At 47.4% G+C, this 25,378-nt stretch overlaps 1 protein-coding gene across 1 annotated transcript in view; it reads left to right on the top strand.

The window, feature by feature from the left end:
• BOK (BCL2 family apoptosis regulator BOK) overlaps positions 1-7,116 on the top strand; it is a 157,841-nt gene extending 150,725 nt beyond the window's left edge. The window contains exon 4 of the mRNA XM_069213630.1: positions 6,046-7,116. Coding sequence (XP_069069731.1) covers positions 6,046-6,171 — 126 coding nt within the window. The 3' untranslated portion in view covers positions 6,172-7,116. The remainder of the gene's footprint in view (positions 1-6,045) is intronic.
• The last annotated feature ends 18,262 nt before the right edge of the window (positions 7,117-25,378 follow it).

Genomic DNA, 25,378 nt, shown 5'->3' with positions numbered 1-25,378 from the left:
ACACCCACAGTGGAAGTGATGGGGAGAGAGAGGAGTGATTTTATTAGCAAACTCAAAGTGAAAGCAGATGGCTGGGAAATATAAGATGTCCATCTATTGGGGACTCCAAAAGCAGGACTTAGCTTTGAGCCTGATATGGACCTTGTGAACATAGACATTTTATAGGGGAAGTCAGTATTAAATTGATAAGGGATAGAGTAGAGACGGACACAAGGACTTTACAACAGTTAGTAGGGAGAGAAGGTCATGTTGGTATGAGAGATATGGCCAGGACCACACACCAATTTTAGTTATTCCCAGTTGGGGGTGGGGGCACTTGTAGAATGTTACTATCATTCATCAATGTTTAAAGGAAGGGTGCCATCGGTTCCAGTGTTTTTTTGGAATGAGGCATTTATTCCCAACCTTACGTCTGTGTGCCTACCATCCCACTGTTACTTACAGCAACAGACTCCATCATGACAGCTAATCCAACCCCAACCTAGATGCTTAAAACAGAGAACATAAACGTCAAGATTCTTATTGTTCCATTGACTATACTTAATATGCTAAACGCCTGGGAATGTGACATTCGCCGGCTCCAAGAGACACATTTCCTTAGGCATGTATGGCTTTGACTTTGCCCAGAATGTTTGTATTACCTACACATGTTGAGACAAGGGGGTGAGTTGTAGCATTTTTCAGTTGAATATTGGCTGGTACTTGTACAGCATTGCCACAAAATATGAAAGGCAAGAAAGCTTTGTCAGAGACACCTTGTTGGAGGTACTAACTTGCCCGTATAGGAACATTCTGGTAGGAGGCAACATGAATATTGCCACATGCTCAACTTTAGATAGATTGGTACAGAGATCAGGCCAAATGGGTAGCCATGACAAAAGAGAGGTTGTCTTGGTTGAGTAAGATGGACTTGACAAATACCTTGCGTTTAAAGTACCTGAAGTCCAGGGACTACATGATTTTCTCAAATGTGCATCAGACCTATGTCAGGTTAGATAATTTCCAGGCACATCACAAATCACTACTAAGACTGAATTGGTGAAAATAAAGGTCACTGCCCTCTTAGACCTAGCACCACAGCCCCTTACATTGCTCATTCCCAGGGCACTTAAACCGGCAACAACTTGAGACTCAGTGTAACATATTCAAACACGAATGCCACAAAGTTGAAGTACTGAAAGTCATTCAACACTTCCTGCAAGAGAGTGACCGAGATGACACTAACATAAGATTGTTATGGGACGCATTCAAGGCTGTACTGAGGGGGTGGCATCATACTCAGTGGGCCCAAGGCTAACATTGATAAATGGTAGAAAAGGGTGGAACTGTAAAGACAGGTAAAGGGATCTGAGCCTACGATTAAGTGAACTGGTAGTCGGAAAATATGGCTACTTTCGTCGGCGACTAGAGAACAACTTAAATCAATAGATATGGACAAAGCTGACTGTGCTTATGCACCCGCAGTAAAGGTACTATAGAGGAGGCAAAAAAGCAGGCAGGTTGCCAAAATAAACATGGATAAGTAGAGAGCACAGACCGCAAACGGGATGTGATCAGGGACATGTGGACATTGCCAAGGCCTTCCCGGAATTTTACAGAGAATTCTACACAGCCAAGGAGGCCCGAGGGAGGATCTAGACTAGTATCTCTCAGAGGTCACGATCCCAACGCTACTGACTCACCAGGACAACAAGCAAGACACAGACATATCCACAGAAGAGGTAATCGCTTGCAGTGGCAGACTGCAAGTTGACAAGGCTCCAGGCTCCGACAAGTTCATGTCCTTACTCTGCAAAATATTCTGCATGCTCTAGCTTCTCTCCTTACTAGTCTTTTAACTCATTCACTGGTATAGGGATATTATCAGCGTCAATCGATGAGGTAGTAATAACAGTGACCCATAAGCAAGGGAAAAGTCCACTAATTGCTTCTTCTACAGAGCTAGCTCATTAATTGAATACACTTGCCAAAACTTTCACTGGACTACTAGCAAAGAGACAAGGACTGCACATACAGGGAATAATTAAACCGAATGAAACAGGATTTATACCAGAGAGGGCATGCGGAGGAAATACCAAACTGTTTCTACAAATCTTGGACAAAATGGACTACACTTACAGGCATATTTAAGAGCTCTTTGCACCACCTTAGGGCAGCCTTAGTGTCATTTTGTTACTCTAAGGTGGCCTTTTCCCTGCAGCATATTTACAAAGTTATGCAGTGCCTGCATTGTGCCTCTTTGTAACCCCTTGCACCACATTATTGCTGTGCTAGGCATAATGTATGCAAGGGGGGGGGCATTCCGGCACTAGGAGGCCCGCAAAAACAGTGCAGTAATTTAACAGATTTCACTGCACCATTTTTGGTGTCATTTTTAACACCTACTCAGAGGAGGCGTTAAAATGACGCAAATATAGAAATCTATGGGCATCCTTGCACTTTGCTACACTAGCATCAAAAAGTTTGGTGGTATTATAGCAAAGTGCCACAATAGAGTCAAACATTTTGACACTATTGTGCTAACGACCGCCATGGTGCACCATATTATAAATACAGCAAAACCATGGTGTTGTTAGGAGCTGGTGGGGGCAGAAAAAGTGGCGCATCAGCTCTGATGTGCCACTCTTTCATAAATATAGGCCTAAGACTTGTCTTTACTGTTGTCTATTGATGCGGATAAGATCTTTGGCAGAGTTTTCTGGTCAGTCCTGACAACAGTCTTAAACAATATAGATTATGGGCCCTAGATTTAAGGTGTGGGTGCTGAATGGTATTTTAGGCATACAGCTAGGGTAAGAGTCAATGGGGTGACCTCTGAGCCTTTCACAATGGACAGGATTACAAGACAACATGGCCCCCTGTCCCTGCTCCTCTTTGCACAATATATGGACCCCATGGAGTAGCGCATAGGGAACAACCCAGCCATTCAGGGACTGAGAATGTTGCTGCTAGGCCCATAAAATAGCACTTATGCTCATGATGTGCTGGTAATGCTCACAGATCCCCTGCGCTCAATTCTTGCCCTGTTGTCTTATACTTAGGCAGTGGGTCCACCTGCACTGTGTGGAAAATTAGTACAAAAGAGGGATCTAGACCACCTCACATTATTGCAGTTCCACATTCTTCTTGGCTAAAGAAGAGGGTGCTTTGAAGAGTATTTAAAAAGCTGCTGTGTGGCCAGAGCTGGTATCTTCATGACAGCCAGTCTTCAAAAGGTGAGTTGACATTATCTGAAGTCTGCAACATGCTCGAGAAGCTGTGGGTCTGCCTAAAGTCTAGAGGCTTACCTGTCCGCTCAGAGAGGGAAGGAGAGGGCATGGTCCGGCAGGAGGGGACTCCTTCCAGAAGGAGAAGCCCAGCATCTTTCCAGCATCAGGAACCACCAGAGGAAGCGGACTACCTGTGGCAAATTGAGACAGAAGCTGACCCGTGTCATGAGAGTCTCCCACTGTCCCTAAAGTGTTTCAGATGCAAACTGCACCAAGACATTCATTTGAAAGCAACATTGTGTCACTTCTGTGTGCCCAAAATACTAGTGCTGCAGCTTTCCAACATTGGTGCTGCCAAGCAAGAGAAGCCCAGTTCAGTGCTGATGCAGAAGCTCTGATCCAGCCCAAAGGGAGCAACTGCTGAAGATGAACAGCTGCTTTAAATCAGACCAGGATGCTGCAACTGCTGAAGCCAAGCACCTGCCTGGCCTAGGAGGCCACAATTGCTGAAGACAAGTGCCCGCAGTGTAGGCCTGCAAGACGGTGGTTGTGTATCCAGTGAGGCTGCTTCAGCAATCCCATCACACTGAAGTCACTGCTGCTGAACAGGTTCAAAGAACACTTCCATTAGTGCCATAAACTTTGCATCTCCAACTAACAAATAAAGGTGAACTTAGTCGGGAGAAGGCTGAAACACACTGATTTCACTGGGGTACACCTGCCATAATAACACTAGACGATTTCCTCTGTGACATTTGTGTCATGAACTGTTGAATTGACTTACACATTAGGAAGAGGAGTAATCCAGAGTGAACTGCACCTGTGCCTAATCAGTGCTTATTGGAATACATCATACAAGTTACCATAGACTTTAAGAGAATTCATAGGATTAGGAGAAGCAATTGTAGAATCACAGATGGATTTTCTGTGCCTATATCCCAATAGAATGGTGTAGCATTTTGTTGTGCTGTGGAATTAACCTACTTTCTTTGAACTAAGATGATCATTGGGCTGAACAATATGTCATTGTGTCTGTTGGTTGACAGTTGAATTCTGAGATATTGTTCCACACTTTACACTTCTTGGGAGCCTTAGACTGCTCATCAAGTGTGGAAAGGATGTAATGTGCTCAGTTTGCAGAGCCATAGTAGGACAGACCGAAAGGAAACCAGTAAAAATTGACCTCAACCTCCACCGTTGTCATTCAGTAGGCCCACCCTGCCTTGTGGCCTCCCAGACAGGGTCTAACAATAAATGCTTAGATGTAAGGCTGATAAAGCTACAATAGCTGTGAGATTGGAAAGGGAAAGCAGCCTGTAATTTACCCTAATCACTTCCTGAGACAGTATATGACTGACTGCTGGACATAGAATGTGAGATGCAGCAACCTGGCTTTCTCATACATTCCAGCGGCTGGTTTCACTGCAAAGACATCCCACTCAAGATATGGATCATCAATAAAAACTCTAGTTTGAGGTCCTGGTGACAAGATATTGTCTGATATTATTTATAGGGGAACACTAATCAGAGCATAAACCTTTCTCAGCTTACAACAAAACTGTTTTTTACACACTGTCACCCCCACCCTCTCAGTGCATTTTTTTAAACTCCAGATGCTGCAGATCAAAGCCAATAGATGGATGAGGCTGCCTTAAGGGTCATATTACACCAGGTTAAAGCTCTGTACTAACTCGTGGTATGCATCGAGGGACGCAACAAAACTGTATCAAGTCTATCAATAGTTACAGAGATTCGGGTACAAAACTCGCACTCACAAAGGTTGAACCTTTGAAAGAATGTCCTCCCTCACAGGCAATTGCTTTCCAAACAGATCCTTAAATGATCCCATTTGGAAGTGCTGGTCAGGAATAACAACCTCTCCGAAGGCTGCTGGAGTTTTAACACAACACAATGTTAGAAGTGGTAATTGCCAGCTAAACAGAGACTATCTAGGTTGTAGAATTTTCTACGGGAAACATTTATTCACAAGCATGAGCGTTTATTGACCGTTAGCAATACTAGAAAGCAAGGCACGGTTGCCAACTCTAGCAGCTCTGGGTAGAAAGCTGGAAAATGTATTTTGGCATCTCAGTGTCCCTCGAACTGATCTGGAAATGGTTCAGCACGCCCACAATTGCGAACCTCCCCACAAATGTACTAGAAGCACGACCAACAGAGCAGATGCTGAGCTCAGTTGGCCATCATACAATTATATTTAGTCAGCAACAGAATGGGATGGCTGAGAACAGCGTTCAAGAGGACGGAAAATATAATCTAAATTATTTGAAGTAGAATTGTGTTTGCTGCATGTTTATATTCTGATGAGTTGATTATCTATTTGCTCAATGCACAGATTTGTAAAGCTTAGCTCCAGAGTTGCCAGTGACAGGCTACTGCTGTTTTGCATGACTCCTTGATGTTTATTATGCAGCAGCAGATTATGCAAACGCTGCCATTTTGCTTATTTCTTGTTGTGAAATCAGACACTAACAAAAAAAATGAATAAAGACCCTGATCTAGAATTGTGTGGCAATAGGAAAACGTTCAATCTGTAAATGTGCCAAATCTGCCAGAAAATCCATATACACTTTTTTTGTTGAACCACAATGATAAGCTGGTTGGAGGGCTGTCCTTCAGTGGATTCTCCATGGGCATCAGCTTGATTTCAGGTTTCCTTCACCACTCAAATGTAGATCAGGCCAGTGGTCCTGCACAACCCTGGAGTTTACCAAACAAATGTTTTCCTGAAGATAGAACTGCTTGTGTTTGAGGAAGAGTGTGTGAGATTTTAATCACCTAAGGTTTCTTCTAACATCTCTTTTGCTTTCCTTCTTAGACGGACATCACCAAGTGTGTGGTGAACACAGACCAGAGCCTTCACTCCCACTGGCTGATCTCTGCGGTGTGCAGTTTCGGTCGCATCCTCAAGACCATGTTCTTTTTCGTTCTGCGTGAGAGGTGAGATGGAACCCCTGTTCCTTTGGATGTAGGTCAGCCATGATCTGCACAGACACCTACTGTGCACTGAAAGACATGTTACCTTCCTTCAATTGTAAGAGAGTCTCTCATAGGGTTTCTGACTTGTGACTGTCCCTTTGGGTGAGGCATGAGACCTTGAACCATCCCTCTCCGAACAATGCTAGGAAACGCCAGAAACAATGTAATCATTAGATCATCCTATGCAGAGCAGTAGAGGAGAAAAAAAAACTGCTTCCATCTCGGACATGATTCTCAATGTGTTGCAACCCCAGGATGTCGACTAACAATCACTGGATTGGTGAATGACTTTGGTCATAATGCAGAGTTTACATATTGACTGCTTGAAAGACAAAGATACATGAAAAAGATTCAACATTTTCCATATTCTCTTGAGTGATCAATTGAGCCTTCGGATCGTGAATCAGATGACCATTGGGATTGGCTGCTTCATTGGGAATATTGATTGCTTCATTGTTCGTCAAGGGCTGGGAGGAGGCTATGAGACTGGTCCCTGGTTTGGGATTGGTGACAAGTTTTGGATACTCCCAGCATAAAAGCAGATGATTGGTTCAGAGGTTAGGAGTTCTTCATCGTATTATCTTCTGTACTGCCTAAGACTATCATGATGACACCATCAGTGGCACTGGCACAACATCAAACTCACTGCTGATTGTTTTTATATAGAGGTGGGTGGTGACTGTCTATTGCCAAGACATTGGGTTATTCTTACCAGGTCATGGAAAGAGAAAGCTGTGAAAGGATAGAGGCTGTATGGAACAGCCACATTGCAGCCACTAGCATATCCAGCTCTACCAAACTTAGCGGCTCCAGCAACGTTAGAGGCGTAGTTTATGGTTGGAAAGAGCACTGCTATCTGCCTGCTTTCTGAATTCATATCTCTTGTAATAATAAAACAAAATGCAAAAACGGGGGTCAACTGTTTGTTTTCACAACATGAGCATACTTTATTTGTCTCAAAATAGCGGAATTCAATTTTGTACCTGTGTATGACAGAAGAGAAAAACGATTTGTCGGCGCAGATAAACATCCTCAAGCTCATTTAATCTCCGTATCCAGGTGTCTTTGGACACAGACCATAACTAGCCTCAGGTATTGGTTAGAAAACCTGAAGACATGATTCAGATAAACGAGTTACTTACCTTCGGTAACGACTTTTCTGGTGGATACATTAGCTACCTGTGGATTCCTCACCTAATGAATACTCCGATTGCGCCAGCATTCGACGGAAATCTTCTTCCTAGCTTCTGCACGTCGACGAGGACGTCACAGTTGCCCATGCGATGCCGTCTGACGTCATACAGGCAATAAGAGGTCCTCGCCGACGTGCCGACGTCAGTACCAACATTTTTTACGTGCCTGAGAATAATAGGCCATTGAGATGAAAGAACAATAGTATATACAAATCCTCAAAACCAAGAGGAGCACACTCAAGAATTACTTGGTTAGACCAAACAGGCAACGGGGAGGCGGGTGGGACCGTGAGGAATCCACAGGTAGCTAATGTATCCACCAGAAAAGTCGTTACCGAAGGTAAGTAACTCGTTCTTCTGATGGATACAACTACCTGTGGATTCCTCACCTAATGAATAGAGTCCCAAAGCAGTACTGCACTCGGTGGTGGGTGCCTGAATGGTCAAACCAAGAAATCCTGCAGCACTGACCGTGCAAAATGACCATCCCTTCTGACCTCAGAGTCCAAGCAGTAATGCTTCGCAAAAGTATGAAGGGATGACCAAGTTGCGGCCTTACAGATGTGGACCACAGGAACACCCCTAGCCAAGGCCGAAGAGGCCGACTTAGCTCTGGTGGAATGAGCTCTTATACCATCAGGAGGATCCTTCTTTGCTAAAGAGTAACACATTTTAATGCAAAGAACAACCCACCTGGAGAGTGTTCTCTTGTGGGACTGCCTTTCCTCTCCTCTTTCCCACGTATCCGATGAAAAGCTGATCCTCCAGCCTGAAATCCTTTGTCCTGTCCATATAAAAGCTTAGCGCCCTCTTTGGGTCCAAGCGGTGTAGTCTCTCTTCTTCCTTTGACGAATGAGGCGGAGGATAAAACGTGGATAGAGTAATTGTCTGGGCCAAATGAAAGGGTGAAAGAACCTTCGGAAGGAAAGCAGCCTTGGTCCTCAACACCACCTTATCCCCATAAAAAGATGTATAAGGGGGTTTTACCGATAGAGCCTGCAACTCACTCACTCTCCTTGCAGAGGTAATTGCAACCAGAAAAACCGTTTTAAGAACCAATAATCTTATGGGGCAAGAATGCATAGGCTCAAAAGGGGACCCCATAAGGAAAGTTAGAACCAAGGTCAAATCCCATTGAGGCATAATGAAAGGAGTTGGAGGGAATTTATTCATAAGGCCCTTCAAGAACCTAAGTACTATTGGGGATTTAAATAAAGAAGGCTGGTCTGGAAGACAAAGAAAGGCTGACAAGGCAGACAAGTAACCCTTAACAGTAGCCACTGCACAACCCCTCTGTGCTAAAGACAAAGCAAAAGATAAAACATCTGACAAATGAGCACGTAAGGGATCAATCTGCCTCTCTCCACACCAAACCACAAATTTAGACCACCTATTAGCGTAGATAGATTTAGTGGAGTGTCGCCTGGCCGATAAGATAACATCCACTACATCAGGCGGGAGAGAGAAAGAACTCAGGTTGCCCCGTTCAATCTCCAGGCATGAAGGTGCAGGCTCTGGAGGTGGGGGTGTAAAACCTGCCCCTGCGACTGCGAAAGGAGGTCTGCCCTGAGAGGGAGACAGAGCGGAGGGCACAGTGAGAGTTGGAGAAGGTCCGAGTACCACACCCTCCTTGGCCAATCCGGAGCAATTAAGATGACTTGAGCCCGGTCTTGGCAAATTTTCCTCAACACACGAGGAATCAAGGGTATGGGGGAAACACGTAAAGCAACTGGTCGCACCAGGTCATCTGAAACGCATCCCCCAAAGCTCCTTGTACTGGAGGCTGCAGAATAACGGGCAGTGCGAGTTCTCCCGGGTGGCAAACAGATGTATCCGAGGAAACCCCCACATCTGGAAGATTAACCGGACTTGATCTGGATGGAGACGCCACTCGTGATCGGCCGAGAAATGGCGACTGAGATTGTCCGCACGTACGTTCAAGACTACGGCCAGATGATTTGCTACAAAGCAAATCTGATGGTCCTTTGCCCAGGACCATAGCTGTAGAGCTTCTCTGTAGAGAAGGTACGACCCTACCCCTCCCTGTTTGTTTATATACCACATCGCGGTAGTGTTGTCTGTCAGGACCTGAACCGACTGACCACGAAGGGATGGGAGGAAGGCCTTGAGAGCCAGACGTACAGCCCGTAACTCCAAGAGATTGATATGAAACACCTGTTCTACTGGAGACCAAAGTCCCTTGATCTCCAGGTCCCCCAGATGAGCTCCCCACCCTAGAGTGGAAGCATCCGTTATTACTGTGGCCACAGGCGGAGCTTGCGAGAACAGCCTTCCTCTGGAAAGATTGCCATCCGCAATCCACCATTTCAAATCCATGGCAGCATCTCTGGAGATTCTCACCGAGCCTTCGAGATCCCCTTTGTGTTGAGACCACTGCCTTCGGAGGCACCACTGAAGCGCCCTCATGTGCCAGCGAGCATGCGCGACCAACAGTATGCAAGAAGCAAACAGACCGAGCAGACGTAGGACCTTGAGGACTGGAATGACCGCTCCACTTTGAAACATTGGAACCAACGCGTGAATGTCCTGAATCCACGGAGGAACGGCTCGGTTCAATGTTGTATCCAGTACTGCCCCTATGAACAGGAGGCGCTGAGAGGGCTCTAGGTGAGATTTGGGCACGTTCACCGAAAAGCCCAGGTCGAACAACAACTGGGTTGTCGACTGCAGGTGATGCAACACAAGCTCCGGAGACCTGGCTTTGATCAACCAGTCGTCTAGATAAGGAAATACCGCTATCCCCTTCCTTCTGAGCTCTGCCGCAACCACCGACATCACCTTCGTGAAGACTCGAGGTGCTGAAGTAAGACCAAACGGGACGACCGCAAACTGATAGTGCTGCGACCCCACCACAAAACTGAGATACTTCCTGTGCGACTTGAGTATCGGGATATGAAAGTAAGCATCCTGCAAGTCGACAGACATCATCCAATCTCCATTGTTCAGCGCCAAAAGCACCTGAGCTAGGGTCAGCATCTTGAAATTTTCCTGTTTGAGGAACCAATTCAAGATCCTTAGGTCCAGGATTGGTTTCAACCGACCATCCTTCTTGGGAATCAGGAAGTACCTCGAATAACAACCTTGACCCCTTTCCTGCTCTGGAACCAACTCCACTGCGCCCTTTGAAAGGAGGACTTGAACCTCCTGTTCCAACAACAGGAGGTGTTCTTCTGAACAATAAGATGGGCGGGCGGGATGGGGGGCGGAAACTCCTGAAAGGGAAGGGTGTAGCCTTTTCTCACAATGCTGGTAACCCAGGAGTCTGAAGTTATGACCTCCCACTTGTGGAGAAAATTCAGTAACCTCCCCCCTACAGGAGTGGAGTGAGTGGGAATTGGTGGAAGCCTAAGGCTGCTTCCCCTGCTGCACCCCTATAGAGGAAGAGGAAGAGGCAGAGTGCTGCTGAGAGGCTCCCCTGGTACGGACCCTACCCCTCCCTCTAAAAGATCTATAGGAGAGAGCATAGGTAGGCTGCTGGAATTTCCCTTGAAAGGAGGAGGAGGAGGAGCCACGACCAAATCCTCGAAACCTCCTAAAAAATCTGGAGGAGGCGGAAGAAGTGGCTTGCAAGCCCAGCGACTTGGCCGTGGCCCTGCTCTCCTTGAACCTCTCTAAGGCCGAATCCGCCTTGGCACCAAAGAGCTTGTCCCCATCAAAAGGAAGGTCCAGTAGGGTCGACTGCACATCCGAGGAAAATCCTGAGTTACGAAGCCAAGCCTGCCTCATCGTACCTACAGCAGTGCCCATTGCCCTAGCAACCGAGTCAGTTGTATCCAACCCAGATTGGATAACCTGAGTTGCAGCTGCCTGAGCGTCCAATACTAGATTTAACAGCCCTTGAGGGACCTCCGTATGCGTTGATGCAATCTCGTCCATCAGGGCATAAATGTACCTTCCTAAAATACATGTAGCATTGGTGGACTTCAATGCCATGCTACATGAAGAGAACACCTTTTTGGATGCCATGTCCATCTTCTTGGAGTCTCTATCCGAGGGCACAGATGGAAAAGAGCCAGGAGCAGACCTTGCCGAGCAGGAAGCCTGGACCACCAAGCTTTCAGGTGTTGGATGTCTGGTAAGAAAACCAGGGTCAGCCGGTGCAGCCCGATACCTCCTAGCCACAGATCTATTGACAGCTGAATAAGACCCCGGCTTCTTCCAGACTTCCAAAACAGGGTCCAGCAGCACCTCATTGAACGGCAAAAGTGGTTCTGCCGATGCAGAAGCCGGGTGCAACACCTCTGTCAACAAATTCTGCTTGGCTTCAGTTACCGGCAAAGGAAGATCCAAGAAGCTAGCTGCCATCCTGATAACAGAATGGAAAGTGGCCGCCTCTTCTGTGTACTCCCCAGGAGATGACAAGTCCCACTCGGGGGAAGTATCTAGGCCACTAGCAGTGTCCAGCCCATGGAGACCCTCACGAGAGTCCTCAATCTCTCCTTCCTCCAGGTTTTGTCTCTGTTACTCCTACTCTTCAAGGAGGCGGAGAGCAAGCCTCCTCGAGTGCAGCCTCTCCTCTATCCTCGGAGTCGACATGGCGTCAGCGGATGTGGAAGAACGACGCCGATCCTCGGATCTCCTCGAGTGCAGCCTCTCCTCTATCCTCGGCGTCGACATGGCGTCAGCGGATGTGGAAGAACGACGCCGATCCTCGGATCCGTCCGATGCCGGATCTACAGGCGCCATAGGTCCCTTCGGCGCCGAACGAGGAGTTGGATGGAGAGAAGACTGCTTCGGAGTCGCAGGAGGTCTAGATGGCGCCACTGGTTGAAACATCGAAGCTGTCGGAGCCAAAGTTGTCGGAGCCAAAGTCTCAGGAGCCACCAGAGCCGATACCGGCGCCGAGCCCACGTTCCCCAGGGGGAGAAAGGGCATAAAGTGTGCCGGTCGAAGCGGAGCCGGAGCACCCATGTTGAAGGCCAAAGGGCCCGAAAGACCAGCCGGTCCACCACCTGGAGCCATCTGCTGGAAGATGGAAAACATCGCATTTAAAAATGCGGTACTATCAGCTCCAGGGGCCGGGAAAGCCGGGTACTGGGGTGCCTGGTTCGAAGGCGTCACCGACGCTGGTCTCGATGTCTGCAACGACGGAGAAAACATTTGAGGCTGCGGAACCTCAAACACTGAAGGTGGTTGGCCCGATGACCCGGGCGAAGTCGGTGAGGCTGGAGAAGGCAACGGCGTCGATGGATGGGGAGTGACAGTGGGACTGACCTCCCAAGTCTTCCGACGTCGAGTTGATGGTGACCTCGACCGAGACCTCTCTTTACTCGACCGGCGCCGTGATTCTCGATGATGCCGGGAGTCCCGATGACACCGATGAGACTTCGGTGCCGAGGATTTTCGATGATGTCTCTTTTCCTTCCTTTTCGACTTCGCCAGAAAAAGCTTAGCCTCGCGCTGTTTCAGGGCCTTAGGATTCATATGTTGCAAGAATCGCACTTGGCAACATCATGATCGGAACTAAGACACCACAAACAGTCAGAATGTGGGTCCGTTACTGACATTTTGCCCCCACTCTCACGGCAGGGCTTGAATCCTGACTTTCTTTGCGACATTGTAATCTCAAAGAAAAAATAGATCCAAAAAACACACTGTAACTGTCGAACAGCAACAGTAGCTCCCTCGAAGATAACCATTTCGAATGGCACGGAAAAAAGGTAACTGACGTCGGCGAGGACCTCTTATTGCCTGTATGACGTCAGACGGTGTCGCGTGGGCAACTGTGACGTCCTCGTCGACGTGCAGAAGCTAGGAAGAAGATTTCCATTGAATGCTGGCGCAATGGGAGTATTCATTAGGTGAGGAATCCACAGGTAGTTGTATCCATCAGAAAAGATTGTGCTAGAATCTCAACACCATTGAATATGTTAGGTTAGTGGCATTTGTAAATGCGTGCAATGTACCTTCATTATTTCTTTATTTATCAGTTTTATGCATCACACCTGCTGCACAAATAAAGTTAGGACGCATTGACCCTGTAGGAGCTTTTGGGAACTTTGTGGGAAAGAACTTGCCACACGTTTCTATATTTTGCATCGCAGACAAGAGTTTGATGCCACTGTTGATGTTTAGGGTATTGTGTTTGGTAGGTTGGGAATAATTTCTAGTGAGTGGGCCTATGTTTCTGCTGATGAAAAGGTATTTTCGGAAAACTAGGGTGACCAGAACTTGAAAACAAAAAATTCGGAAAACTAATTCTGCACCGAACTTCGTGAAAAGGTGTCTCACTATGTTAGCCTACCTTCTCTGAAAAACCGGACATCCACTACATTTACTGAAGTCGCTAGGGTAGATGCTGAAAACCGGGTCTGTCACCCTTCGGAGAACTTCATAAATTGTATTTGCATCCCTTGTTTCTCCTTCTCCTGTTTGTCTTTCTTTGTTTGTCATTCCTTATCTTTTTACCTATCCCTCATTTCTCTCCTTGCTTTTAATTGATATACTCTGGGATTTTCTTCTCCCAATCTTTTTCTCCCTCTTACATTATTTCTCATTTGTTGCTCATCTTTTTCTTAACATTTTCGTATTTTTTATTTTTCCCTGTCACTGTATGTCACACCCCGGTGCCCACCCCCGGGCTCTGGCAAGCTATCCTGCTATCATGTTATGTTATGGGCTTCTGTCTGCAGGGTCTGAGGGTGCCCATAAGGACACACGAAAGGTGCGTGCGAGGCGAACTGCCAAACTGTTATATCCATTTCCTTTCACGGTAGGACCAGGTGGATGTCAGAGGCATTGCCATTAATGGTGCAGCGGGTTCAGTGGCAACGGAGCTCAGATGAGTGAAGGACCCACGCCACCTAATTATGCATACCGGAAGGGTTTGAGAGGAGCTTTTCCTTGCTTGCCTTAGGGTCTATGACACACACTGTAGGAAACGTACAGCTGTAAACATGTACAACATAAGAGTAGCTTCCGTCCTAGAGCTGGTTGTAATGCCCTATAGTGAACCATAACGTTGTGTGTGTTATTGCCTGTATGACGTCAGACGGTGTCACGTGGGCAACTGTGACGTCCTCGTCGACGTGCAGAAGCTAGGAAGAAGATTTCTGTTGAACCCGTGTGCCGCTTTTCGCCGTCCTGTAAGTTGTTTTTCTAATTTTCAGCGCCTTGCCCCCTTGCGCGTCTGCCCCCGTTGTGCCCCTTCTGATTGTGCCGCTTTTCACCGTCCTGTAAGTGTTTTTTTCCAAATTTCAGCGCCTTGCCTCCTTGCGCTTCTGCCCCCGTTGTGCCCCTCGGATTGCTGTACCCCGATTGTAACTTGTGCCATAATTGTATTTTGTGCCTGTTTTTAAACTTTTTTCCTTACTGTTTTGTGCCTTTTTCCCTGTTTTTTTCGCCCCTTGGGCGCGCCCCCCTCACACCCCCATTCGCCGCTCCCTCCCGCCTCCCGTCTCCCAGCTGCTCCTCCCTCCCCCCTCCCTTCTTAATGGCTGGCGCTGCTCTTCCGCGCAGCGGGTGCGCCGCTGGTGCGCCAGAGGCGCACCAGAGGCAAGCCCGTCTGCGCCTGTCCGTGCCTGGACTGCGCCCAGCGCCACCCCCCCTGGTCCGCAGGCCCCCCACACCCCCAGCCTCCGCTACTCGGCCAGCGAACTCCTCGCCCTCAACCCTGGCTCCTCCACAGAATGCTTCCAGGCCACCCCGAAGCACACCAAAGGACCTTTTTCCTGCCGCACCTGCAACTTCACCTGCAACAGAACACCGAAGCCAGCAAAAACCACCACAAACCACCTGCACTGCATCCTCCTCAACACACGCTCCGCACGAAAGCACGCCATTGAGCTCTGGGACCTGCTCGACAGCGCCGCCCCAGACGTAGCCTTCCTAACCGAAACCTGGTGGAACGACTCCTCGGCCCCAGACATCGCCATCGCCTTGTCCCTGACGGCTACAAGATCACCAGAAGAGATCGCACCAACGGAATCGGCGGAGGAATAGCCATCGCCCACAAATCTACCCTCAAGATCCACACCCACACGGACGACACCCTCAAGACAGCCGAACACCTCCACTTCCAGATTCACACGGACCCCAACACTACCCTCAGAGGAACCCTCATATACCGTCCTCCAGGACCAAGAGCCCCCTTCAGCGACACCATCTCCGACTTCGCAAGCACCCACGCCCTCGCCTCTTCAGACTACATCCTCCTGGGAGACCTTAACTTCCACCTGGAGAACAACAATGACGCCAACACCGCATCACTGACCACCAACCTCTCCAACCTCGGACTCCGTCAACTGGTCAACACACCCACCCACATCGCCGGCCACACCCTTGACCCACTCTTCACTGCAAGCAACCACATCTCATTCAGCCACACCTCCGAACTCCACTGGACCGACCACCACTGCGTCCACTTCACCTTCAAGAGAAACACCGAACACCACCGCACCCCTCTACCGCCTCACTGCCGCTGGGGAAAAGTCACCGAAGATCAACTAGCCAGCACCCTCGCCAAAAACCCACCACCCGACCCCACCGACCCGGACTCCGCCGCCATCAACCTCCAACAATGGATCCTCAACTGCGCCAACATCCTAGCACCACTCAAGAGACCCACCGTCAACCAAGAAAAGAAAAAACCAGCCTGGTTCACAGACGAACTGACCACCTCCAAATGCACCTGCCAGAAACTCAAGAAAAAATGGATCCTCGAGCGCACACCCGTCAACCTTGCTATCCTCAAGGAAGCCAACCGCGAACACCACCAACTGATCCGACTCGCCAAACGCTCTCACTTCACAGAACGCCTTAACAACAACGCTCACGACTGCAAGGAACTCTTCTGCATAGTGAAGGAACTCTCCAACCCCAAAGCCAACGTCAACGACGTCCCTCCATCCCAGAAACTCTGCGACGATCTCTCCACCTTCTTCTACCAGAAAATCGCAGCCATCCACGACAGCTTCAACACCACACCTCCGCCAGACCCCACCCCCAACAACTCCACCCATGCCAACCGCATCACCACCTGGACCCAAGTAGACGACGCCGAAACCCTTAAGACCATGAACTCCATCCACTCAGGATCTCCCTCTGACCCCTGCCCACATCACGTTTTCAACAAAGCCGACGTCACCATCGCCCCCAAACTCCGCAAGATCATCAACCTTTCCTTCAACACCGCTACCTTCCCGGACAGCTGGAAGCACGCAGAAATCCAACCCCTCCTCAAGAAACCTAAGGCTGACCTCAACGACCTCAAAAACTTCCGACCGATCTCCCTCCTCCCTTTCCCAGCGAAAGTCATCGAGAAGATCGTCAACGCACAGCTCTCCCACTACCTCGAAGACAACTCCATCCTAGACCCTTCCCAATCCGGTTTCAGACGCAACCACAGCACAGAGACTGCACTCCTCGCCGCCACAGATGACATCAGACAACAAATGGACAACGGAGAAACCTCAGCCCTCATCCTCCAAGACCTCTCCGCTGCCTTCGACACGGTCTGCCACCGCACCCTACTAAATCACCTCCACGAAGCCAGTATCCAAGACAAAGCCCTCAACTGGATCTCCTCTTTTCTCTCCGGCAGAACCCAGAGAGTCCGACTCGCACCCTTCCGCTCCGAAGCCACCAACCTCATCTGCAGCGTCCCCCAAGGCTCCTCACTAAGCCCAACGCTGTTCAACGTCTACATGGCCCCCCTCGCACAACTGGCCTCCCAGCACAACCTCAGCATCCTCTCCTATGCCGACGACACCCAGCTCGTCCTCTCCCTGACCAAAGATCCTCTCACCGCCAAAGCCAACCTCCACGAGGGACTGAAATCCATCGCCGAATGGATGAGCAACAGCCGCCTGAAACTTAACTCCGACAAGACGGAAGTCCTCATCCTCGTCGCACCCCCTCGGTCTGGAATGACTCTTGGTGGCCCACCGCCCTGGGCCCCCCACCCACCCCAGCCTGCCACGCACGAAACCTCGGCTTCATCCTCGACTCCGCTCTCACCATGTCCAAACAGGTCAACGCTGTCTCCTCTTCCTGTTTTTACACCCTCTGCATGCTCCGCAGGATCTTCAAGTGGATTCCAACAGGAACCAGAAAAACGGTGACCCAAGCCCTCGTCAGTAGCAGACTCGACTACGGCAACGCACTCTACACAGGCATCCCAACAAAAGACATCAAACGACTCCAACGCATCCAGAACGCATCCGCCCGCCTGATCCTCGACATACCCCGCCGATGTCACATCTCCCACCACCTGAAGGACCTCCACTGGCTCCCCGTGGACAAGAGGATCACCTTCAAACTCCTCACCCACGTACACAAGGCACTACACGACACCAGACCCACCTACCTGAACACCAGACTCAACTTCTACGCTCCCCCACGGCAACTACGCTCGGCCAACCTTGCCCTCGCCATCGTCCCCCGAATCCAGCGCAAGACCTCTGGTGGCAGATCCTTCTCCTACCTCGCCGCCAAGACCTGGAACTCACTCCCGACCTCACTACGCCAGACCCAGGACCTCCTCACCTTCAGGAGACTCCTCAAGACATGGCTCTTCGAACGTTATCAGCTACCCCCCTTCCCCCCCCCCCTCCCCCCAGCGCCTCGAAACCCTAACGGGTACATAGCGCGCTTTATAAATTTAATGATTGATTGATTGATTGTTCATCCTAACAGCCTTACGAACACGTCGTAAATGGTGAAAAAATCCAGCTTCCGTTTGCTCGACCGGTTGAAAACAATTGACGTAGATCGGTAAAACGCAAACATACATTAAAACGAAAGCAAACGGCGTCAACTTTTAGATATTAAAAAGCTTCAGGTTTTCGCTGCCAGTGCTTTGTACACCCCAGTGTCAAGGATGTTGCACTTGCTATCACCCAGCCTATCAAACATGTGAGGTGGGTGATATAACTCAAAATTTCCACTGAAAAGCATTGCCATGCTAAATGAGCGTGTAACAAAGTCCTCATTTTAGAAAGTAAAACATGAGTCCTTGAGAAGGACTTGAGAGCGCAACTGAAGTTCATGCTAGAGCCTCATACTTCCTTCCGGAGAACCTCTAGTCCATGGCCCATGACTAGAGAACCAGCTGGTGGTGCTCGGGCCTCCTGGTACCCGTTCACTCATCCCCTGCTGCAGCTCTGACTGGCAAGCAACAAGGGCAGCTGTGTAACTAGAGGGAATAGGGATGAGAGGAAACGGAGGAAGAGAAAGAAAATACTTGAGGGAACCAGGGTCTGAGAAGGATGAAGTGAGAAGTGAAAATAAGAATGAAAACGTCGAGGGAGTGTAAAGTGAACGGACCGCAACAAGTTGAGCAGCTGGAAGTAGATAACCATTATGGAAACAGGAAGCGGAGTTGAAGTGAAAAATAAAAGGTAACTACATATTGAGGGGGGTGAGGGAAGTGAAACCAGAAATTTGAGTAGCTTTCACTTAAAAGGAAATGCAGGTTCAGGAAAGTAGCTGTCATCTCAAGCAAGACAGTATACTTGTGTAGTCTAAACCAGAGGCAGCTTCTCCGCTATGGCGGAGGAGCATTGCCCCTTCGCCAGCAACAGCAGCTGCAAAACTTTTACAAGAAAACGACAATCAACTATGTTTATTATCGTTTTCTTGTAAAAGGGTCAGGCCACAGATGATGACAGGGACGGAGGGGGAGTGCACAGCACTCCCCCTCAGTGTGCATCTATGCTTGGCCGGCAGTCTTAGGCCGGCCATACACACTGCGCACTAGACTCTCTCCAACCCGGCACTGCATTGCTAGGTTGGAGACAGCAGGCAGAGACTCTCACTCTGGCTTGGAGCACCCTGGCTGGGCGCTCCGTCCAGTTATGAGCAGCATTAGGATTGGATGCAGGGCAGGCTGGGAGCCTGTGCCTGCAATGGAGGACCGAGGAGCTGATCAGAGCGGCACAGCGAGAAAGGTAAATTAAAAAGAAAAAATATATATAATAATTATGTATTTTTATTTTGTTGAGACCCCCCACCGCAGGCTGCGCCCCACCCCTTTTCCCTCCCATGAGCCACCGCTGGTCTAACCTACCTCATCTACCTCCTCATCAGACTTGATCCATATGAGTGTGGTGTGAAAAGTTGGCACTTCTATAAGGGTAATGAGATGACATTGTATCGAAGAGGATTTCTTTAAAAAAAAGTAGAGGCAGGTGGTGGAGCACCTCGGATAGCCCTGGCCAAAATGCAGTGTACGTGGGCACCATATGTCTCCCAGGCATACAAAAGGACTACTGGGCCTCCTAGCTCACTGTGTTTAAGGACTGGACCTTTGCCCTGCAAAGATGAAGTCTCCATCAGAATAGATAGGTATGCTAAGGAACCAGGTGTCTATCTGGCAGCCCTGTACTGAAAGAAATTTAAGGAATCTTTGCCACAACACAGTCAAACATCTCTGAAAGTCGGGGATAGGGTCACCCAGCATCTTAAATGGGGTAGGGGGATGGGGGCAGTACTATCACGAGAAAAACACCACTATGGGACAGTGCCACATTGAAAACCGTGGGAAGGCTTGTGGGAGTCCACCAATGGGACACATTGGGAATCAGTAAATCAGGGGATGTGTGGGGAGCATATAGAATACTCACAAAGCAACCGCTATAAAGGGAGTACGATCTGGCTGACATTGAGGTATTCAGAGATTTACAGCTAAGACATACCCTTGCTACACATGTACCAATGAAAACAACATTAGTGGACTCCGCTCTGTTGGAGGATAGGAAATAACTCGAACCCCCTCATAGAGAGCAATATCACTCATATATAAAACAATGGTAAAAAATGAAGGGTCCCGCTAGCAAATTTAATTAAACAGTGGCAAAAAGAGCTGGGATGTTTCCAAGACATGGAGAGGGAGAAAGCTCCCCAAGGGAAGTTACAATAAAATAGGACTACATTTTAGCCATTGGAGGAGAATCTGGTTAAATAGATATAAAAAGATCTTTTGACTGGGGCAAGAGGTAGCAAGACGGAATACTGTCCGACTATGGGGTGCACCCAAAGTTCCAAGCCTGTAGCAGTGGGAAAGAGATCTATACTGGTGTATGTTCATGGAATCTATGGTCACGGAAAACACTGGATTTGAAGGAAAGACCTGTCCAAAAGAAATGAGAAAAGATACAGTCGCTCTGGAGATTCTATAGAAGAACAGAAGCACAATCAAATGACAAACTATAACCACTGAACAGGGTGCCGCTTTAAAAAGGAAATAAGATTTTCGAGGAAGTAAGGATAGGATCCAAGATACCTAACAGTGTAATAAGGAAGATTCCAGAAATGTTAAGCATTGTGTACCTGACCATGCACTTATGCGTTCTGCTCTTGTTTTCTTTATCAATGAAAATACATTTTTTTTAAACATTGTATATTCCACACAGAGGCACACTTCTGTAGCCAGCCCTAACTAAGATTATTCAGCTGCACAAAACAAGTTAAACTGACAGAGAAAATTGTAGATCAGAATGTGGATCCAACATTTGATGAAACACGTGCACTTCAACATTTAGGAATAAAGCCTGTTTTAATATAGCTGGTGGGCGGATAATTTCAGCATAGGACAAATTAACCAATAAATACATAGCAAATAAAACATTAAAGGTGTCACTAGTGGAAGTGAACTATCAAGGCCAGAGTGACAATCATGCACAAAAAAAGGCTGTTCCGTCTTTTGAAAGCTCAAATAGTACTTGTGAACTGAATTTTAATGAGCTATACACAGAATGTGACAGGGTTCTTGATAGCTCAAGAATTTATCAAACTTAAATAAAACACCACAACAACGGTATACAAGTGGATTAGGATATTGAAAAATTGCTGTTTTAATAGTGTGTGACTCAGAGAAGCAGATTTTAATAAAATAGTCCTGGGTAGTGATTGCAGATATTAACTGGTTGTTGCAAGAAGGCAGATGCAGCCAATTAAACACAAGCCATAGATGAGCAATAGTGGAAAGCCAGTTAGAAGAAAAGTCAAAGTACGTTTTCTAAAAGAAAGAACACAGCAACAGGGCCGAACACATTGTGCAGCCGGGTGAATATCAGCTACCCAAGCAAGTTCATGCTTTGACTAGGTCAGTCTGTAAAGGCCACAGATGTTCCAGCCGGGGAGACAATAGCGTTCCAGAAACCAACGAATGATGCCAGTTTCCGAGGAGAAGCTACAGGAAGAGAGACATAAGGTTGTACGTCAGACTATCGAGAACAAAGATATTGTCTGACACAGGCATCGAATATCACTCCACTGGATACAGAGTTTCAGTGTTTAACTTCAATGGAGCTGAACCTTTGTATACAATATCTAGGACACAATATTTTTGGCAGACTATAATTCGGCTACAATCTCCTGGTACCATGCAGAGACGAAGTGCATACGTATAAGGAATAAATGAAGAAGGGGGGACACAATGGTCTGGTTTATTGAATGGCCATGCTGCCAGATGATAATCCTAGCATGTGGTTTCCATCGTGCTGTTATTCATTTTATAACTGTCACTTTACATAAGCTAAAATTACAAATCACATGTCCAATAAAATAAACACAGCGGGTTAACTCGTGTTCCTCCGCAGCAAACTCTGCTACAATTATTTAATAAAGCAACTAAGAGCACATCAAATAATTGCCATGTCTGTCAGTCTGCTACTTTCTAGGTTCATGTCGAGTTTGGTACAGGCTCTGACCGTGTTCTCTTCATTCTTCAAAACAGAGAAATGTATTTACTATTTATGTTTTTTAAAAAAGGAAGTTTTCATGTTGCAGGAAAGCACGCAATGCTTATGTGCCATGACTGCAGCTTGATCTGTTCGCATTATATTTTCATTTTCTAGGAATAAGAGATATTTTTACAATTTGTTAGTTTATCAGCAATTGTATTAAAAACTATCACAAAAAAGAGATGTCATTGGAGGGCTGTGTGAAGCAGTGGCAGAGAATGGGAGTAGCCTGAACTGATGAAGGGCAGGAGGCATTGTGGGAAGTGAAAAATGATAGGCAGAGCGACGAACTGGCGCTGCTGGACAGTGTGAAAGGTTCACACTAATAGGGATCTCGGACTTATAGGCAGTCAGCGGGGAAGGGGGGGATGGAGACGGAGGTGAAAATAAAAAATAATGAAACAAACTTACCTCAATGCCTCCGTCTCCTGCCGCGTTGATCCTCTCGTCTTGTTGTGGTGACCCAGCATTCACTGGGACACCAGCACAGGCTTCCCAGCAATCCTGATGCTGCTTTCATGCTAAAACTAGCATGAAAGCAGCTTCAGGATTGGTCTGATTGGCTTGGACCACTGCTCAGACACAACCCTGGGGTCTGTGCAGCCGGATTGGAAAAACCTAAGTGCACTCTTAGGCGCACTCTACTCCTCATGCCCCCTCCCACCTCTCAGTACCCAGCCACGCAACTCCCTATACTTGCTGGCTGAGCCAGCAGCAGAAAAATAAAACAATAGTCAACTATTGTTTTATTTTTCTGCTGCTGGCTCAGCCAGGGCGGCTGACGCTCCTTCGCCATAGCGAAGGAGCCACCTCTAGACAGTGTGAAAAGCTTGCACTAGTGTTTCGTGTTACTGCAGCCTGGGCCTTCAACTGACATTGGTTAGCAGCCTCAGACGCAGGGCTGTCGGGTGGATGAGGGTTACAGAAGGCGAAGGTTATTCGGGGAGACATCAGTAGGAAATGTGAAGAGCCACCACTAGTAGCCAGTGAGGATCTAGCATTAGAAAAGCTGCTGTTAGTGGGCACTGTACTACGACAACGGTGAGGCTGCTGGGGCAGTGGGAGCATAAGGCACTTGAGGGCAACCTGAGCAGCAATGTTCCTCACACCTTATATTCATGTGCATGAAGCGGTTAAAGACCCATTCATTGCTCTCCTCATTAAAACATATGTGACAAGCACTGGCAAACCGATAGGTCTCACATTTATGAAGGGCATTCCAAACTTTAGGCTCTGCCAATCTTTTAAAGCATTGTTTAAAACAAGTAAGGGAAAACGTTTCAACATACAAGGAGGAATCAAACACACATCTTAAAACTGTACATTTTGAGAAGTGTCAGAATATAAAGAAAAAAGGTTTCAAAAGCCTAGTTTACTTTCCACAGGATTCAGTTATTTGGTCGTATGTAGTACCCAGCGAGTAGATTTATGTGCCTCCAGAAAAAGTATCATGCCAAACACACCTTCTGCCTCAGATACTAGCTGAGTGAGGCCCTTTCTTCCAGGGCCATAAAAGCCTCTGTGTGCCAAAGTTTGATCTTTAATGCAATATGTGGAATGGAGGAGATAAAACAAAAATAACCCTTGAAGTTTGCTCTTCAGCTACACCCCAGCAAAAATATCACTGCTGCTGTGCTTTAACAGACAAACTAAGAAGAGAGGGGAGCAACACAGAGGGGATGGGAGGTTATCTGGAGAGAGCTAATGAGCAATGGAAGGATACATGTTAGCCAATCAAAAGGATCACCAAGAGGCTATGATCCAGGGGAGGGCAAAGACAAGAAGGGGGAAGGCAAGACTGATTAAGACGCAGGCAAATGAAAGTGACAATAAAGACAACAAATGATAAGGAATAGGCAGGCTCTAAACCCGCTGTCTGGCAGGTGAAACAATAATAAAAATACAGATACATTTAAGGGGAATTTTTTTCATTTTTGACACTGAATCTTAAGACACTGGCATAAAACACCTTCACTCTCCAGGTGTAAGGCTTTTCTCGGACACAGTAGCTCCAATGATAAAAAACCAGGCACTTCAGATTTTCGCTGAATGTTTTCCAATTTCACTTCAATAAATGCAGTTTAAACACACACCTTTCTGTTTGGAAACAAAGATTACCGTCTGCATTGGTGATTTTGCTTAAATATTATTTTTGTCTCATAAAGGTAGGGTTGCCTCCATTAGTTAAGCATAATTTTATGTAATGCAAGATTAGTGTACATCCCACACACTTTTTTCGAAGGAAGTATTATAGGACTCAGAGTTGCTACATGCCCCAGTTCACCCTTTTTGTTTAATACCAATTAAATTGGTTTTCAATGAGTTTTCAATATGTTTTCTTCATGATTTTGAAAAAGCCGAGCCTCTTTAAAAGGCAGAAATTCAGAACTCCCAGTGACAGGGAGGATGGTGGACAAGGCCAAGGCCAAGGGGATCCTAATGTCATCTCATTAAAGGAGCAAGATGGTAACCCAAAACATGTCCTGGTTCAAAAGAGTTGAATCCCAACATAGGGCACAAGATTAAGGTAAAAAAGAGATACCATCTAACTGTGGGAGCCGTAGGGTTGAAGCATATAGCCCGGAGGTACACACTCTGGCTGAAAAGGGCAACACTCCACTCATTGACACTTCACTGAGGCAAAGTATACAAAAAAGTCGTGGATGGAATGGTTTAATTAATCTCAGCCACTGGTAGCTATATGGGCTGCATCACAGTCCATTGTTATTTTGCATACCATAACCTCTCAGTTTAGGCCCAGACGTATGCAAATCAGTCTTTATCCTGCTCCAGCAGGAACAGTCGAGTCTGACCTGCCAGGTCAGATCCTCCCTGAACCATAACACAGGCAACACAAGACAGGTTTCAATCTTATTAGAGCTCATCAGTCAGTTATAGGTTAGTTACAGTGGCACAGTTGGACCCAAATCTGGGTATACCCATCCCATTTAGGACGTTGCACTGAAGAATACTAAAAAGTGAAGGGTGGAATGAATGAATTAATCTCAGCCACTGAATTTCTCGGGCGGCATCCCAGGCCATCATTAGTTTGCACACCATATAACCTCAGTTTGGACCCAGCCATGTGCAATTCATTCTTGACCTTGCTCTAATAGGAACAGTCCAGCCCGAACAGCCAGGCAAGGTCCTCCCTGTACAAGAATACAAGCAACTCAAGACAGTTTTCACCCTTATTAGGGCTCATCATTCAGGCATAGCTTGGTTCCTGTAGCATCATGTGCACAGGATCCATATCTGAGCATATCCATCCCAC

The sequence above is a fragment of the Pleurodeles waltl genome, chromosome 11, assembly GCF_031143425.1.
Source record: "Pleurodeles waltl isolate 20211129_DDA chromosome 11, aPleWal1.hap1.20221129, whole genome shotgun sequence".
Classification (NCBI taxonomy): Eukaryota; Metazoa; Chordata; class Amphibia; order Caudata; family Salamandridae; genus Pleurodeles; species Pleurodeles waltl.
This window is presented reverse-complemented; position numbering and strand designations above follow the sequence as displayed.